General features: G+C 38.9%; 1 protein-coding gene across 4 annotated transcripts in view; it reads left to right on the top strand.

Annotated features, from left to right (window-relative positions):
* Positions 1–15,403, top strand: part of STPG2 (sperm tail PG-rich repeat containing 2) — a 786,467-nt gene that overhangs the window by 170,828 nt on the left and 600,236 nt on the right. For all 4 annotated transcript variants that reach the window (XM_054485711.2, XM_054485708.2, XM_054485709.2 and 1 more), the window contains one exon: positions 7,404–7,564. In XM_054485711.2, the coding sequence (XP_054341686.1) occupies positions 7,404–7,564 (161 nt within the window). The remainder of the gene's footprint in view (positions 1–7,403; positions 7,565–15,403) is intronic.

Raw genomic sequence — 15,403 nt, 5'->3', positions numbered from 1 at the left:
GGGAGGCTGAGGCAGAGGAATTACTTGAACCTGGGAGGTGGAGGTTGCAGTGAGCTGAGATCGCGCCACTGCACCCCAGCCTGGCAACAGAGCAAGACTCTGTTTCAAAAAAAAAAAAAAAAATTGTGGAAATGAGGCCTCATTTTGTTGCCCAGGCTGGTCTTTAACTCCTAACCTTAAATGATCTTTCCATCTCGGCTCTCAAAGTATTGGGATTACAAGCGTAAGCCACAACTCCTAGCCCCGGGTCTTGTCATCTAAGTCAGGTATAAGTGCAGATGAGGATTCTTGTGTGTGGTTCTTAAGATACAGCTCCTTCTCTATAAGCAGAGCTGTGAACCAAGGAGAGCGTGGTTTCATCTACCATACAGTGGTGGGAGAGATATAGGATAATCAGATCAACACTCCTGTTCAAGAAGAGGGAAAACTGGAGGCCCACAACAGTCACAGTACCATAGCAATTCTGAAAATCAGCTGGCACATGTTAGCATTTCCTTGATGAGGATCCAGTAAGGCTCTCTGGGGGGAATGGTTTTCTGTGGTTCTTTGTTCTGCCTTTTAGGCTCTTGGTTCTGCTCTGAGTCATCCTTTTTCTCTATGAAATAGGCTGTGTTTGCTGCTGTAGCTTTCTCAGCCTGCTTCTATCAGCTTCTTTTCCTTTTTACTCTCATTGTCCCTTTTATCCCAAGATGATACGATTCTTATAAAACCTTTGAGTTTCTTATTGTTTTAATTTATAATCAAATCCACTAGACAAAAGCCACAGTTACATTTTCTTAGAAAAACTTTTTTAAATCACCTGTGAGGCTGTTACATGTTTTGTGTCACCTTTGTCTATTTTGTATCACCTTTGAGGCCATTATGTTTTTAACACCCTTAAGTTGTTAGGACACCATTGTCTAAGTGAAAAGGGCCTAGGATAAAGACCTTAAGATTCTTAAGGCCCCTTTTTGAGAGGTTTTATGAGGGATTACCATAAATATTTCTAAAGGTCTTACAGCCAAATCCTGCTTTACATCTTTTCCTTTAAGCCACTTCTTATTTTGAGAGATTTTTGTTGTCTGGATAGACTGGAGATGAAAAACAGTTTATTTTCAAATCTAGGAAATTCTAGTTCCTTTTTATTTCCTATACATTCTCCTTGAAAAGTTAATACTGTATTACTTTTTATTTATTTATTTTTAACTTTTTTTTTAAGTACAGGGGCTCATGTGTGGGATTGTCATATAGGTAAATTTGTGTCATGGGGGTTTCTTGTACAGACCATTTCATCACCAGATATTAATCCTAGTACCCATTAGTTATTTTTCCTGATTCTCTCCCTCCTCCCACCCTCCACCACTGGTAGGCCCCATTGTCTGTGGTTCCTCTCTGTGTGTCCATGTGTTCTCATTATTTTGCTCCCACTTATAAGTGCAAACATGTGGTATTTGGTTTTATGTTTCTGTGTTAGTTTGCTAAGGATAATGGCTTGTAGCTCCATTCATGTTTCTGCAAAGGACTTTATCTCATTCTTTTTTATTGCTGTGTAGTATTTCATGGTGTATATGTACCACATTTTCTTTATCGAGTCTACCATTGATAGGCATTTAGGCTGATTCTATGTCTTTGCTGTTGTGAATGGTGTCTCAATGAACATACACATGCATGTGTCTTTGTAATAGAACAGTTTATATTCCTTTGGGTATATACCCAGTAATGGAATTGCTGGGTCAAATGGTAGTTCTAGAAAACTGAACACTTTATAAACTCTTTTCCTTCTCTCTGTCTATACCTTCTCACACATGGATAAAAGGAACTATTGGCACTTTGAAATTCAGCCTGGAAATTTCCTTAGTTAGAATCCAGCAGTTCATTAGGTATTTTCTTCATTACTTCAAGTATTAGTGTTGCTAAAATTTCTGCCATTGCATAATACCAGTTATCATTTCTCCATCCTCTAATAACATTTTCCTCACTGTCTTTCAAGTCATCACCAACAGTCTCCTCAAGGCCTTTATTCTAACTCATCAGGTTGCTCTAGTTTCTGACCGATTGCCTGATTCCAAAGTTGCTGCCACAGATTTTAGAGTTTGGTTATAGTAATACACTTGGTATAATTGTTTGTTACTCATTCCATGGAGAGATTGAGTCACACTCTTCTCCCCTTCAGTCTTGACTAGCCCTGGTGCTTTCTTGACCAATGCATGGAGTGGAAGTGATATTCTAGCACTTCTCAGATAAAACCATATGCTTTACAGATCGATCTGGGCCTCTTGAAACAGTTGGTCTTGGAGCCCTGAGGCTCTATGTTGAAGTATGACTACTTTAAGAATGCCATTTGAGGCTAGCTCAGTAGTATTTATCATTGTAAACTTGAAATAATCAAAAGGGTCAGAATCCAGTTTAAGAGAGTTTATTCAAGTGCAAAGGCTAGAATAGCTATTCAAGTAACACAGACTCCAAAGGAATGGGGTCAGTGCTCCAAAGGTGAAAAGGTCTTGCTCTTATAGTCAGAAAATAAAGAAATTTAATAGGATTATAACATTTTTTTAAAAAGCTGGTTTATGAGTTATAGCAATTTGATTAGTTATAGCAGTTTAGCTATAGCCATTTTCCTTTTCCAATTTAAAAGAGTGCATTTAATATTCCATCTTAGACAATGTGATAGTCATGAGATGTTTGTGTCAGAGAAGTAAAAGGGAAGTTAAGCTATAATGAAGATCAATAATGGAGAGGCAAGGGGTCTTCTCTGGCACTTTTTAGTCTTTTACAGTATTTTAGAAAACAATGTGGATAAAGAAAAGGTGAATCTATAATCAGAGGAACAAAAGTTACAGCTGCCTGTCATGTGATTCAGGTTGCATAAGCACAATCCTTTAAGGCTCAAAATAATTTAGAGTTCCAACAGCTTTGATTTTGAGTTGCTTATTTATATATCATGAATCTGAAATCCAAATTATTTCTAAATATTAACTTATTGAGTGGTCTTACTGTCAGTTTGATGGTCTAGTATATTACAAATAAAAGATTATACATCCTTCAAAGTTACTTTATTTATAAAGGGCAAGTTAAATTAAGAATGACCTCTAAAATGTAATCTAGAATCTTACATGTTTTAAGGATTAGTAAGAATGGTCGTCATGGAAATTTGATTTCTTTTCATGTAATTATTAGAGTAGAGTAAAGAATTGGACTTGTAAAGCAGTCATAGAGAAGATTTGACCACCTAATGTGGAGCTCCAAAATGTTTGCAAGTTACTGTTATAAGGCACCCCTAAGCCTTTTAACTCTCCCATAGCAGATCTGATCTGGGGTTCCTGGGCATTTCTATACTTAATGACTCTAAGATAAATATAAGAAAGTTCTAATGTGAGTGAACCATATGATCAGAACGGCTTTGCAAGTCAGATTAAGGTAGTACCTGAGATGTGTATGTCTGAGGTCCCTAGCCCTGAGGATGCTATATTAAGTACTTAAGTTTACCTGCAAAGTGCTATGTTATGCTCTTGAGCCAGAAGGGAGATAGATTTGACATAGTTACTTGTTATTTATATATGTTAAGTGGTGGCTCAAATAGTTTTCATTATACTTTGTGTTATCTTTTTCCTAAACATTACCACTGGAAGAATGTTGAACAGCAGCAGGAATAATATATATTAGCACTTACGTTTTCTGAGAGTTGGCACAACAGAATTTTCATAGATATTTTTAGGGAATAGACTAGAACTGGAATATTTGAAAAATTGGGAAGAGTTTGTTTACAGTTAGAGAGAAATCTTATATGTGTCAGAAGTATGAAGGATATTTCTATGCAGAAAGATTTAATCACTTTTAGATCTGGAATGAACCAAAGTAACATCTAACCTAGTACTACCCAGTGATACTCTTTTGTTAACTGTTTCTTGCCTATGATGAGAAAAGAGATTCTACCAGAACATAAATCAACACAACCCTCTCTTCATTCAGGACTAGTTACAAAATGCTTAGTGAAATAGTCAATTTACATTTAGTTGTAAACCCCTTATCTTGTAGATTGTTCTTGGACAAACACTGATCTAATCGATTCCTATTATTTTTAGATGAGGAACTTGAAGCCCAGGAAAACAGATGAGATTTAAGTGAAGTTTCATATCTATTTAGTGGCAGGACTAATTTAGTCGAATGCAGATAATATGAGTACAACCAAGTTAAGTGTTCTTTAAGTATATCATATTGAGTCTGATGGATATTGCTGCTCACTAGAATTGATTTTTTAAACAACATACTCAAATATTTGTTTTAAGTATTTGACTGTCTTGATAAAAGCTTTTCAACAGCATAGAAAGTTGTATTATTTTGAATGAAAAATATATGAACCTAAATTCACTCAGAACTATCACTGTGGAAAATATTCCAGGTTATGAATATGCACGGAAAAATAAAAGACAAAAATTAAAATAACTTTTGTGACAGGGAGGTCAAATGATAGGATATATTAATTTTTTTGTCAAATTTATTTTATTGCTGCTGTATTATTTGAAAACTTTTTAGTGTTGAGATTTATTTATTTATTTCTGCTCTATTGAGGTATCCCTCATACATAATAAATATTACTCATTTAAGTGTACAATTTGATGAGTTTTGGTAGATGTATGTAGTCAGGCAATCACAATTACAGTAATGTTTTGGAGCACTTTAATCATTCCTAAAAAGTTTCTTTATATTCCTTTGCAGTTAATCTGTATTCCCACTTCTGGCCCTAGGAACTGTTTCTGCTGCTATGATTTTATCTTTTCTAAATTTACATATAAATGGAATTATACATTATTCAAGCTTTTGAGTCTGCCTTTTTTTACTTATGATATTTTAGAGAAACATTTATATTGTTGTGTTTGTCTTTCTTTTTTATTGCTGAGTAGTATGCCATGGTTTGGGTGTAGCACATTTTGTTTACTTATTCATCAGCTGATAGACACTTGGGTTCTTTTCATTTCTTTTGGGAAAATACCTAGAAATAGAATATCTGGTCATATGGCAAGCGTATTAGCCCATGGTCATGCTGCTGATAAAGACGTACCCGAGACTGGGCAATTTACAAAAGAAAGAGGTTTAACGGACTTACAGTTCCACATGGCTGGGGATGCCTCACAATCATGGTGGAAGGTGAAAGGCACATCTCACATGGAAGCAGACAAGAGAAGGGAGCTTGTGCAGGGAAACTCCTGTTTTTAAAACCATCAGATCTTGTGAGACTTACTCACCATCATGAGAACAACACGGGAAAGACCCACCCCCATGATTCAATTACCTCCCACCAGGTTCCTCCCAAGACACATAAGAATTGTGGGAGCTGCAGTTCAAGATGAAATTTGGGTGAGGACAGAGCCAAACCATATCATTCTACCCTGGGCCCCTCCCAAATCTTATGTCCTCACATTTCTAAACAAATCATGCCTTCCCAACAGTCCCCAAAAGTCTTAACTCATTCAGCATTAATTCAGAAGTCCACAGTCCAAAGTATCATCTGAGACAAGGCAAGTCCCTTCCACCTATGAGCCAGTAAAATCAAAAGCAAGTTAGTTACTTCCTAGATACAATGAGGGTACAGGCCTTGGGTAAACACAACCATTCCAAGTGGGAGAAATTGAATGAAACAAAGGGGCTACAGGCCCCATGTAAGTCTGAAATCCAGCAGGGTAGTCAAATCTTAAAGCTCCAAAATAATCTCCTTTGACTCCATGTCTCACATCCAGGTCATGCTGATGCAAGAGGTAGGTTCCCACAGTCTTGGGCATCTCCATCCCTGAGGCTTTGCAGGATACAGCCTCCCTCCCGGCTGCTTTCATGGGCTGGTGTTTTGTCTGTAGCTTTTCCAGGCACATGGTGCAAGCTGTCAGTGGATCTACAGTTCTGGGGTTTGGAATAGGGTGGCCCTCTTCTCATAGCTCCACTAGGTGGTGCCCCAAAAGGGACTCTGTGTGGTGGCTCTGACTGCACCTTTTCCTTCTGCAATGCCCTGGCAGAGGTTCTCCATAAAGGCCCCACCCCTGCAGCAAACTTCTGCCTGAATATCCAGGAATTTCCATATGTAGCTGCCAAGGCTTGGGGCTTGCACCCTCTGAAGCCATGGCCTGAGCTCTATGTTGACTCCTTTCAGCAACGGCTGGAGTGGCTGGGATGCAGGGCACCAAGTCCTTAGGATGCACATAGCACCAGGACCCTGGGCCTGGCCCACAAAATCACTTTTCCCTCCTAGGCCTCCAGGCCTGTGATGGGAGGGGCTGTCATGAAGACCTCTGACATGCCCTGGAGACATTTTCCCCATTGTCTTGGGGATTAACATTCAACTCCTCATTACTTATGCAAATTTCTGCAGCCAGCTTGAATTTCTCCTCAGAAAATGGGTTTTTGTTTTTCTATCACATTGTCAAATTTTGTGAACTTTTATGCTCTGCTTTCCTTATAAAACTGAATGCCTTTAACAGCACCCATGTCACCTCTTGAATGCTTTGCTGCTTAGAAATTTCTTCTGCCAGATACCCTAAATCATGTCTCTCCAGTTCAAAGTTCCACAGATCTCTAAGACAGGGGCAAAATGCCACCAGTCTGTTTGCCAAAACCTAACAAAAGTCACCTTTGCTCCAGTTCCCAACAAGTTCCTCATCTCCATCTGAGGCCACCTCAGCCTGGACTTTATTGTGCATATCACTATCGGCATTTTGGTCAAAGCCACTCAACAAGTCTCTAAGAAGTTCAAAACTTTCCCACATTTTTCTGTCTTCTTCTGAGCCCTCTAAACTGTTCCAACCCATGCCTGTTACCCAGTTCCAAAGTTGCTTCAACATTTTCGGGTATCTACAGCAGTGCCCAACTTTACTGGTACCAATTTACTGTATTAGTCTGTTTTCATTCTGCTAAAAAAGACATACCCAAGACTGGGCAATATGCAAAAGAGAGGTTTAATGGACTTATGGTTCCACATAGTTGGGAAGGCCTCACAATCATGGCAGAAGGTGAAAGGCATGTCTCACATGGCAGCAGACACGGGAAGAGAGGTTGTACAGGGAAACTCTTATTATTAAAACCATCAGATCTCGTGATACTTATTCACTATTACAAGAGCAGCATGGGAAAGATCCACCCCCTTGATTCAATTACCTCCCACTAGGTTCCTCCCATGACAGTTCCTTCCATGGAATTGTGGGAATTACAATTCAAGCTGAGATTTGGGTGGGGACACAGCAAAACCATATCAGCAAGTATATGTTAACTGTGTAAAAATTTGACCAAATTTTAAAATGCAACTATGCCATTTTACATTTATGCCAGAAATATGTGAGGGTTTTTAATTTAGAAAAAACCCTTAATTAAAAATTACTCAGTTCAAAAGGTGCATATAAAAGCATGCTTATTCTTATATATGATACTTTTAATAATTTTAGGTCCTGGATTTTATAATATCTTGAACAATACTATAATTGCCAGTGTTAGAAACATCTGCTCAAAGAAACAGAAGAAAAGTGCATTTGGTTCTTCTGTTCCTCGGACTTTCTTCTGGGTTCAGAAAGAAGCTTGTGCTACCCCTGGACCTGCTGATTATCAGGTAATACATTCATACCAAAATAATATTCTTTATGTTGATATCAAGCTCTTAGGGTTCTCTTGAAATTACATGTTATAATATAATTAATAGAAAAGGATGTAAAATAGTTTTTATAACCATGTTCCATATGTTAAGGAAAGTAGGAGAAATATTGAACATATTACATAATAGAGAAATGGCAGAAATAAAAAACACAAATTGAATTTCTAGAGATGAAAAACATAGCGTTTGAAAAAATATGCTCTGGGGATGTGTTCATGGGATGGTGATCAGAATGGTGAAGGCACATAAGTTTAAACCATGTAGCACAAAGAACATTTGAAAAAAATGAAGATGCTTAATATAGAGAAGTAAAGACTTAGGGAGAATAAACCAGACAATTGGTTTTAAAATGGAAAACTTCTAATATGGAGAAAGTTCTGTGTGACATACGGGATTCTATTTTTTAAATTATGATTTTATTTTATTTTGTTTATTTTTTTTCGTTATACTTTAGGTTCTAGGGTACGTGTGCAGAACGTGCAGGTTTGTTACATAGGTATACATGTTCCATGTTGGTTTCCTGCACCCATCAACTCATCATTTACATTAGGTATTTCTGCTAATGCTATCCCTCCCCCAGGCTGCCACCCCACGACAGGCTCCAGTGTGTGATGTTCCCTGCCCTGTGTCCCAGTGTTCTCATTGTTTAATTCCCACCTATGAGTGACAACATGCGATGTTTGGTTTCCTGTCCTTGTGTTAGTTTGCTGAGAATGATGGTTTTCAGCTTCATATCCCTATAAAGGACATGAACTCATCCTTTTTTATGGCTGCATAGTATTCCATGGTGTATATGTGCCACATTTTCTTAATCCAGTCTATCATTGATGGACATTTGGATTGGTTCCAAGGCTTTGCTATTGTGAATAGTGCTGCAATAAACATACGTGTGCGTGTGTCTTTATAGTAGCATGATTTATAATCCCTTGAGTATATACCCAATAATGGGATTGCTGGGTCAAATGGTATTTCTAGTTCCAGATCCTTGAGGAATCGCCACACTGTCTTCCACAACTATTAACTAATTTACACTCCCACTAACAGTGTAAAAGTGTTCCTATTTCTCCACATCCTCTCCAGCATCTGCTGTTTTCTGACTTTTTAATGATCGCCATTCTAACTGGTGTGAGATGGTATCTCATTGTGGCTTTGATTTGCATTTCTCTGATGACCAGTGATGATGAGCAATTTTTGTGTCTGTTGGCTGCATAACTGTCTTCTTTTGAGAAGTGTCTGTTCATATCCTTTGCCCACTTTTTGATGGGGTTGTTTTCTTCTTGTAAATTTGTTTAGGTTCTTTGTAGATTCTGGATATTAGCCCTTTGTCAGATGGGTAGATTGCAAAAATTTTCTCCCATTCTGTAGGTTGCCTGTTCACTCTGATGATAGTTTCTTTTGCCATGTGAAGCTCTTTTGTTTAATTAGATCCCATTTGTCAATTTTGGCTTTTATTGCCATTGCTTTTGGCGTTTTAGACATGAAGTCCTTGCCCATGCCTATGTCCTGAATGGTATTGCCTAGGTTTTCTTCTAGGGATTTTATGGTTTTAGGTCTAACATTTAAGCCTTTAATCCATCTTGAATTATTTTTTTTATAAGGTGTAAGGAAGGGATCCAGTTTCAGCTTTCTACATATGGCTAGCCAGTTTTCCCAACATCATTTATGAAATAGGGAATCCTTTCCCCATTTCTTGTTTTTCTCAGGGTTGTCAAAGTTCAGATGGTTGTAGATGTGTGGTGTTATTTCTGAGGGCTCTGTTCTGTTCCATTGGTCTATATTTCTGTTTTGGTACCAGTACCACGCTGATTTGGTTACTATAGCCTTGTAGTATAGTTTAAAGTCAGGTAGCATGATGCCTCCAGCTTTGTTCTTTTTGCTTAGGATTGTCTTGGCAATGTGGGCTCTTTTTTGGTTCCATATGAGCTTTAAAGTAGTTTTTTCCAATTCTGTGAAGAAAGTCATTGGTAACTTGATGGGGATGGCATTGAGTCTATAAATTACCTTGGGCAGTATGGCCATTTTCATGATATTGATCTTCCTACCCATGAGCATGGAATGTTCTTCCATTCGTTTGTGTTCTCCTTTATTTCGTTGAGCAGTGGTTTGTAGTTCTCCTTGAAGAGGTCCTACACATCCCTGTAAGTTGGATTCCTAGGTATTTTATTCTCTTTGAAGCAATTGTGAATGGGAGTTCACTCATGATTTGGCTCTCTGTTTGTCTGTTATTGGTGTATAGGAATGCTTGTGATTTTTGCACATTGATTTTGTATCCTGAGACTTTGCTGAAGTTGCTTATCAGCTTAAGGAGATTTTGGGCTGAGATGATGGGGTTTTCTAAATATACAATCATGTCATCTGCTAACAGGGACAATTTGACTTGCTCCTTTCCTAATTGAATACCCTTTATTTCTTTCTCCTGCCTGATTGCCCTGGCCACAACTTCCAACACTATGTTGAATAGGAGTGGTGAGAGAGGGCATTCCTGTCTTGTGCCAGTTTTCAAAGGGAATACTTCCAGTTTTTGCCTATTCAGTATGATACTGGCTGTGTTTTTGTCATAAGTAGGTCTTATTATTTTAAGATATGTGCCATCAATACCTAGTTTATTGAGAGTTTTTAACATGAATATTGTGGGATCTGGCTAGCAGCCTGCAATGAAATGGGACTGTCTCTTTGTTCCCAGGTGAATCGGCAGGTCGAGAAATAAAAGACACACACAAAATAGTGAAAGCTGGGTCCAGGAGGGTCACTGTCTTTTGGTCCTGCAATGCTGCCAATGCACTGGATGTGCCAGCATTTATTATTAAGTTTAGTGAGGGCAGGGGTAGGTTAGTGAGAGATTTAGGGTCGTTTGATTATGAGGTGAGATGGTCACATGGGGATGAAGTAATTCTTTAATATAACATCTGTATGCAGAAGTACAGTATACAGAAATAAGAATTTACAATATAGTGTGTGCATCAGCAATTCCTAACAGAGCCTTAAAAGAGAAACACAGCCTTTCCATAACTTATGATTAGCAAGATATTAATCAGCAGTAACAGTTGCAGCAAAAGCTGATTACGAACAATCCGTAGAAGCAGGACCTGAAACTAGACAACTGGTTAGAACGGAAATTCTCAGAGGGGAGTATGTCTAAACCCTAAAAAGGCCTAGAAGAGCCATGGCAAGATGAGGGTGTTTATAGCCCTATCTTATCCATATGAACAGGTGCCCTTCATGCGTACGTTTATAGGCTCTCCATAAGGGTCGCATTCCATTCCCAGAGCTATGAACATCTGCTTTTCTGGGATAGGAATCTTGGTGATGTGAAACCTCCCTGACTGCACATCTGTTCATAGGCTCTTTGCAGGGGGAAGTACATCACACACTGTTGGCTCATTCTGGCAGCCCAACCTGGCATTTTCTTTACACAATCCTGCATGCAATTTTGTATTTACAATAATCAGGAGCATTTCATCTTTTATCCCATAGCAAGAATTTCAGGGGGTCTCCCTACATGTGAAGGGCTGTTGAATTTTGTTGAAGGCCTTTTCTTCATCTGTTGAGATAATCATGTGGTTTTTGTCATTGGTTATGTTTATGTGATGGATTACGTTTACTGATTTACATATGTTGAACCAGCCTTTCATCTCAGGGATGAAGCCAACTTGATCTTGGTGGATAAGCTTTTTGGTGTGCTGCTGGATTTGGTTTGCCAGTATTTTATTGATGATTTTCCCATTGATGTTCATCAGGGATATTGGTCTAAAATTCTCTTTTTTTGTTGTGTCTTTGCCAGGCTTTGGTATCAGGATAATGCTGGCCTCATAAAATGAGTTGGGAAGGATTCCCTCTTCTTCTATTGATTGGAAGTTTCAGAAGGAATGGTACCATCTTCTCTTTTTACCTCTGGTAGAATTCGGCTGTGAATCCTTCTTGTCCTGGAAATTTTTTGGTTGGTAGGCCATTAATTATTGCCTCAATTTCAGAACCTGTTATTGGTCAATTCAGCAATTCAAAATTCGTGTAGAGGTGTTTATAGTATTCTCTGATGGTAGTTTGTATTTCTGTGGTTCAGTGGTGATATCCCTTTTATCATTTTTTTATTGCGTCTATTTGAGTCTTCTCTCTTTTCTTCTTTGTTAATCTTGCTAGCGGTCTATCAATTTTGTTGATCTTTTCAAAAAACCAGCTCCTGGATTCATTGATTTTTTGAAGGTTTTTTTGTGTCTCTCTCTCCTTCAGTTCTGCCCTGATCTTAGTTATTTCTTGCCTTCTGCTAGCTTTTGAATGTGTTTGCTCTTGCTTCTCTAGTTCTTTTAATTGTGATGTTAGGGTGTTGATTTTAGATCTTTTCTACTTTCTCTTGTGGGCATTTAGTGCTGTAAATTTTCCTCTACACCCTGCTTTAAATGTGTCCCAGAGATTCTGGTATGTTGTGTCTTTGTTATCATTTTTTTCAAAGAACATCTTTATTTCTGCCTTCATTTTGTTATGTACCCAGTAGTCATTCAGGAGCAGGTTGTTCAGTTTCCATGTAGTTGTGCGGTTTTGAGTGAGTTTCTTAATCTTGAGTTCTAATTTGATCGCACTGTGATCTGAGAGACAGTTTTTTGTGATTTCTATTCTTTTGCATTTGCTGAGGCGTGTTTTACTTCCAACTATGTGGTCAATTTTGGAATAGGTGCAGTGTGGTGCTGAGGAGAATGTATATTCTGTTGATTTGGGGTGGAGAGTTCTGTAGATGTCTATTAGGTCTGCTTGGTGCAGAGCTGAGTTCAAGTCCTGGATATCCTTGTTAACCTTCTGTCTCGTTGATCTGTCTACTATTGATGGTGGGGTGTTAAAGTCTCCCATTATTATTGTGTGGGAGTCTAATTTAGGTCTCTAAGGACTTGCTTTATGAATCTGGATGCTCCTGTATTGGGTGCATATGTATTTAGGGTAGCTAGCTCTTTTTGTTGAATTGATCCCTTTACCATTATGTAATGGCCTTCTTTGTCTCTTTCGATCTTTGCTCATTTAAAGTCTGTTTTTATCAGCAACTAGGATTGCAATCACTGCTTTTTTTTTTTTTTTTTTTTTTTTTGCTTTCCATTTGCTTGATAAATCTTCCTCCATCCCTTTATTTTGAGCCTATGTGTGTCTCTGCATGTGAGATGGATGTCCTGAATACAACACACTGGTAGGTCTTGACTCTTCATCCAATTTGCCCGTCTATGTCTTTTAATTGGGGCATTCAGCCCATTTACATTTAAGGTTACTATTGTTATGTGTGAATTTGATCCTGTCATTATGATGTTAGCTGGTTATTTTGCCCATTAGTTGATGCAGTTTCTTCCTAGCATTGATGGTCTTTACAATTTGGCATTTTATTGCAGTGTCTGGTACCGGTTATTTGTTTCCATGGTTAGTGCTTCCTTCAGGAGCTCTTATAAGACTCTTATAATCTCTCAGCATTTGCTTGTCTGTTAAGGATTTTATTTCTCCTTCACTTATGAAGCTTAGTTTGGCTGGATATGAAATTGTGGGTTGAAAATTCTTTTTCAGAATATTGAATATTGTCCCCCAGTCTCTTCTGGCTTGTAGGGTTTCTGCTGAGAGATCTGCTGTTAGTCTGATGGGCTTCCCTTTGTGGGTAACCCGACCTTTCTCTCTGGCTGCCCTTAACATTTTTTCTTCATTTCAACCTTGGTGAATCTGACAATTATGTGTCTTGGGGTTGCTCTTCTGAAGAAGTATCTTTGTTGTGTTCTCTGTATTTCCTGAATTTGAATGTTGGCCTGCCTTGCTGGGTTCGGGAAGTTCTCCTGGATAATATCCTGAAGAGTGTTTTCCAGCTTGGTTCCATTCTCCTCATCACTTTCTGGTACACCAATCAAAGGTAGATTTATTCTTTCCACATAGTCCCATATTTCTTAGAGGTTTTGTTTGTTTCTTTTTACTCTAAACTTGTCTTCTCACTTTATTTCATTAATTTGATCTTCAATCACTGATACCCTTTCAATTGAATCAGCTTTTGAAGCTTGTGCATGCATCATGAAGTTCTTGTGCCATGGTTTTCAGCTCTGTCAGGTCATTTAAGGTCTTCTCTACACTGTTTATTCTAGTTAGCCATTCGTCTAACCTTTTTTCAAGGTTTTTAGCTAGCTTGCTTGTGATGGGCTCAAACATGCTCCTTTAGCTCAGAGAAGCTTATTAATGATTCTTATTACTGATCTTCTGAAGCCTACTTCTGTCAACTGGTGAAAGTCATTCTCCGCCCAGCTTTGTTTTGTTGCTGGCAAGGAGCTGCAATCCTTTGGAGGAGAAGAGGCATTCTGGTTTTTAGAATTTTCAGCTTTTCTCCTCTGGTTTCTCCCCATCTTTGTGGTTTTATCTACCTTTGGTCTTTGATGTTGGTGACCTACAGATAGGGTTTTGGCATAGATGTCCTCTTTGTTGATGTTGATGCTATTCCTTTTTGTTTGTTAGTTTTCCTTTTAACAGTCAGGTCCCTCGGCTGCAGGTTTGTTGGAGTTTGCTGGAGGTCCACTCCAGACCCTGTTTGCCTGGGTATCTATCACCAGCAGAGACTGCAGAACAGCAAATATTGCAGAATAGCAAATATTGCTGCTTTATCCTTTTTCTGGAAGCTTCATCCCAGAGGGGCACCTGCCTGTATGAGGTGTCTGTCAGCCCCTACTGGGAAGTGTCTCCCAGTTCGTCTACATGGGGGTCAGGGCCCCATTTGTGGAGGCAGTCTGTCCGTTCTCAGAGTTCAAATGCCATGCTGGAAGAACCACTGCTCTCTTCAGAGCTGTCAGACAGGGACGTTTAAGTCCGCAGAAGCTGTCTGCTGTCTTTTGTTTCACTATGCCCTGCCCACCGAGGTGGAGTCTATAGAGGCAGTAGGCCCTGCTGAGCTGCGGTGGGCTGTGCCCAGTTTGAGCTTCGCGGCCACTTTGTTTACCTACTCAAACCTCAGCAATGGCGGACACCCCTCCCACTGGCTGGCTGCAGCCTGGCAGGTAGATCTCAGATTTCTGCACTAGCAGTGAGCAAGGCTCTGTGGGTATGGGACCTGCCGAGCCAGGCACGGGAGATAATCTACTGGTCCGTCGGTTGCTAAGACTATGGGAAAAGCACAGTATTTGGGCTGGAGTGAAGCAATTTTCCAGGTACAGTCTGTCACGGCTTCCCTTGGCTAGGAAAGGGAAATCCCTCAACCTATTGCGCTTCCTGGGTGAAGTGATGCCCTGCCCTGCTTCAGCTTGCCCTCTGTGGGCTGCATCCACTGTCCAACAAGTCCCAGTGAGATGAACCAGGTACCTCAGTTGGAAATGCAGAAATCACCTGCCTTCTGCCTCAATCACACTGGGAGCTGCAGACCAGAGCTGTTCCTATTCGGCCATCTTGGAATGGCACTACATATGGGATTCTGTCAAGACCAATAGGTGAAAACTGTAGAGATTCATATTTCAATTCAGTACAAGTAATAACTGAATTTTGTGTAGTACAGTTTTAAGATGTATAGTGTGATTTTAAGAGAACAACAATAGCAGGAACAATGAAAAGCAAACCAGAAAAAATATGTGTAACAATTTAAAGGTAAGAATTGTTATATAACTACTTTGAAATCTGTTACCCTTAATTGCTGATACATGAATTGTTATTTATTTTATTATACATAAAATTTATATTTGTGGGATTAATTCTTATAATTTAGATATTAATTTTTTTCAGGTTTTTAATGTTTATTAAAACTTATTTTTCTGAGGGTTTTCTGTGTAAGTGTGCTCAAATAAGTTTATATTCTGTGTAAACATCTATTTT

The sequence above is a fragment of the Pongo pygmaeus genome, chromosome 3 (assembly GCF_028885625.2).
Source record: "Pongo pygmaeus isolate AG05252 chromosome 3, NHGRI_mPonPyg2-v2.0_pri, whole genome shotgun sequence".
Classification (NCBI taxonomy): domain Eukaryota; kingdom Metazoa; phylum Chordata; class Mammalia; order Primates; family Hominidae; genus Pongo; species Pongo pygmaeus.
The sequence above is the reverse complement of the archived record's forward strand: the minus strand, read 5'-3'. Positions and strand labels throughout refer to the sequence as shown.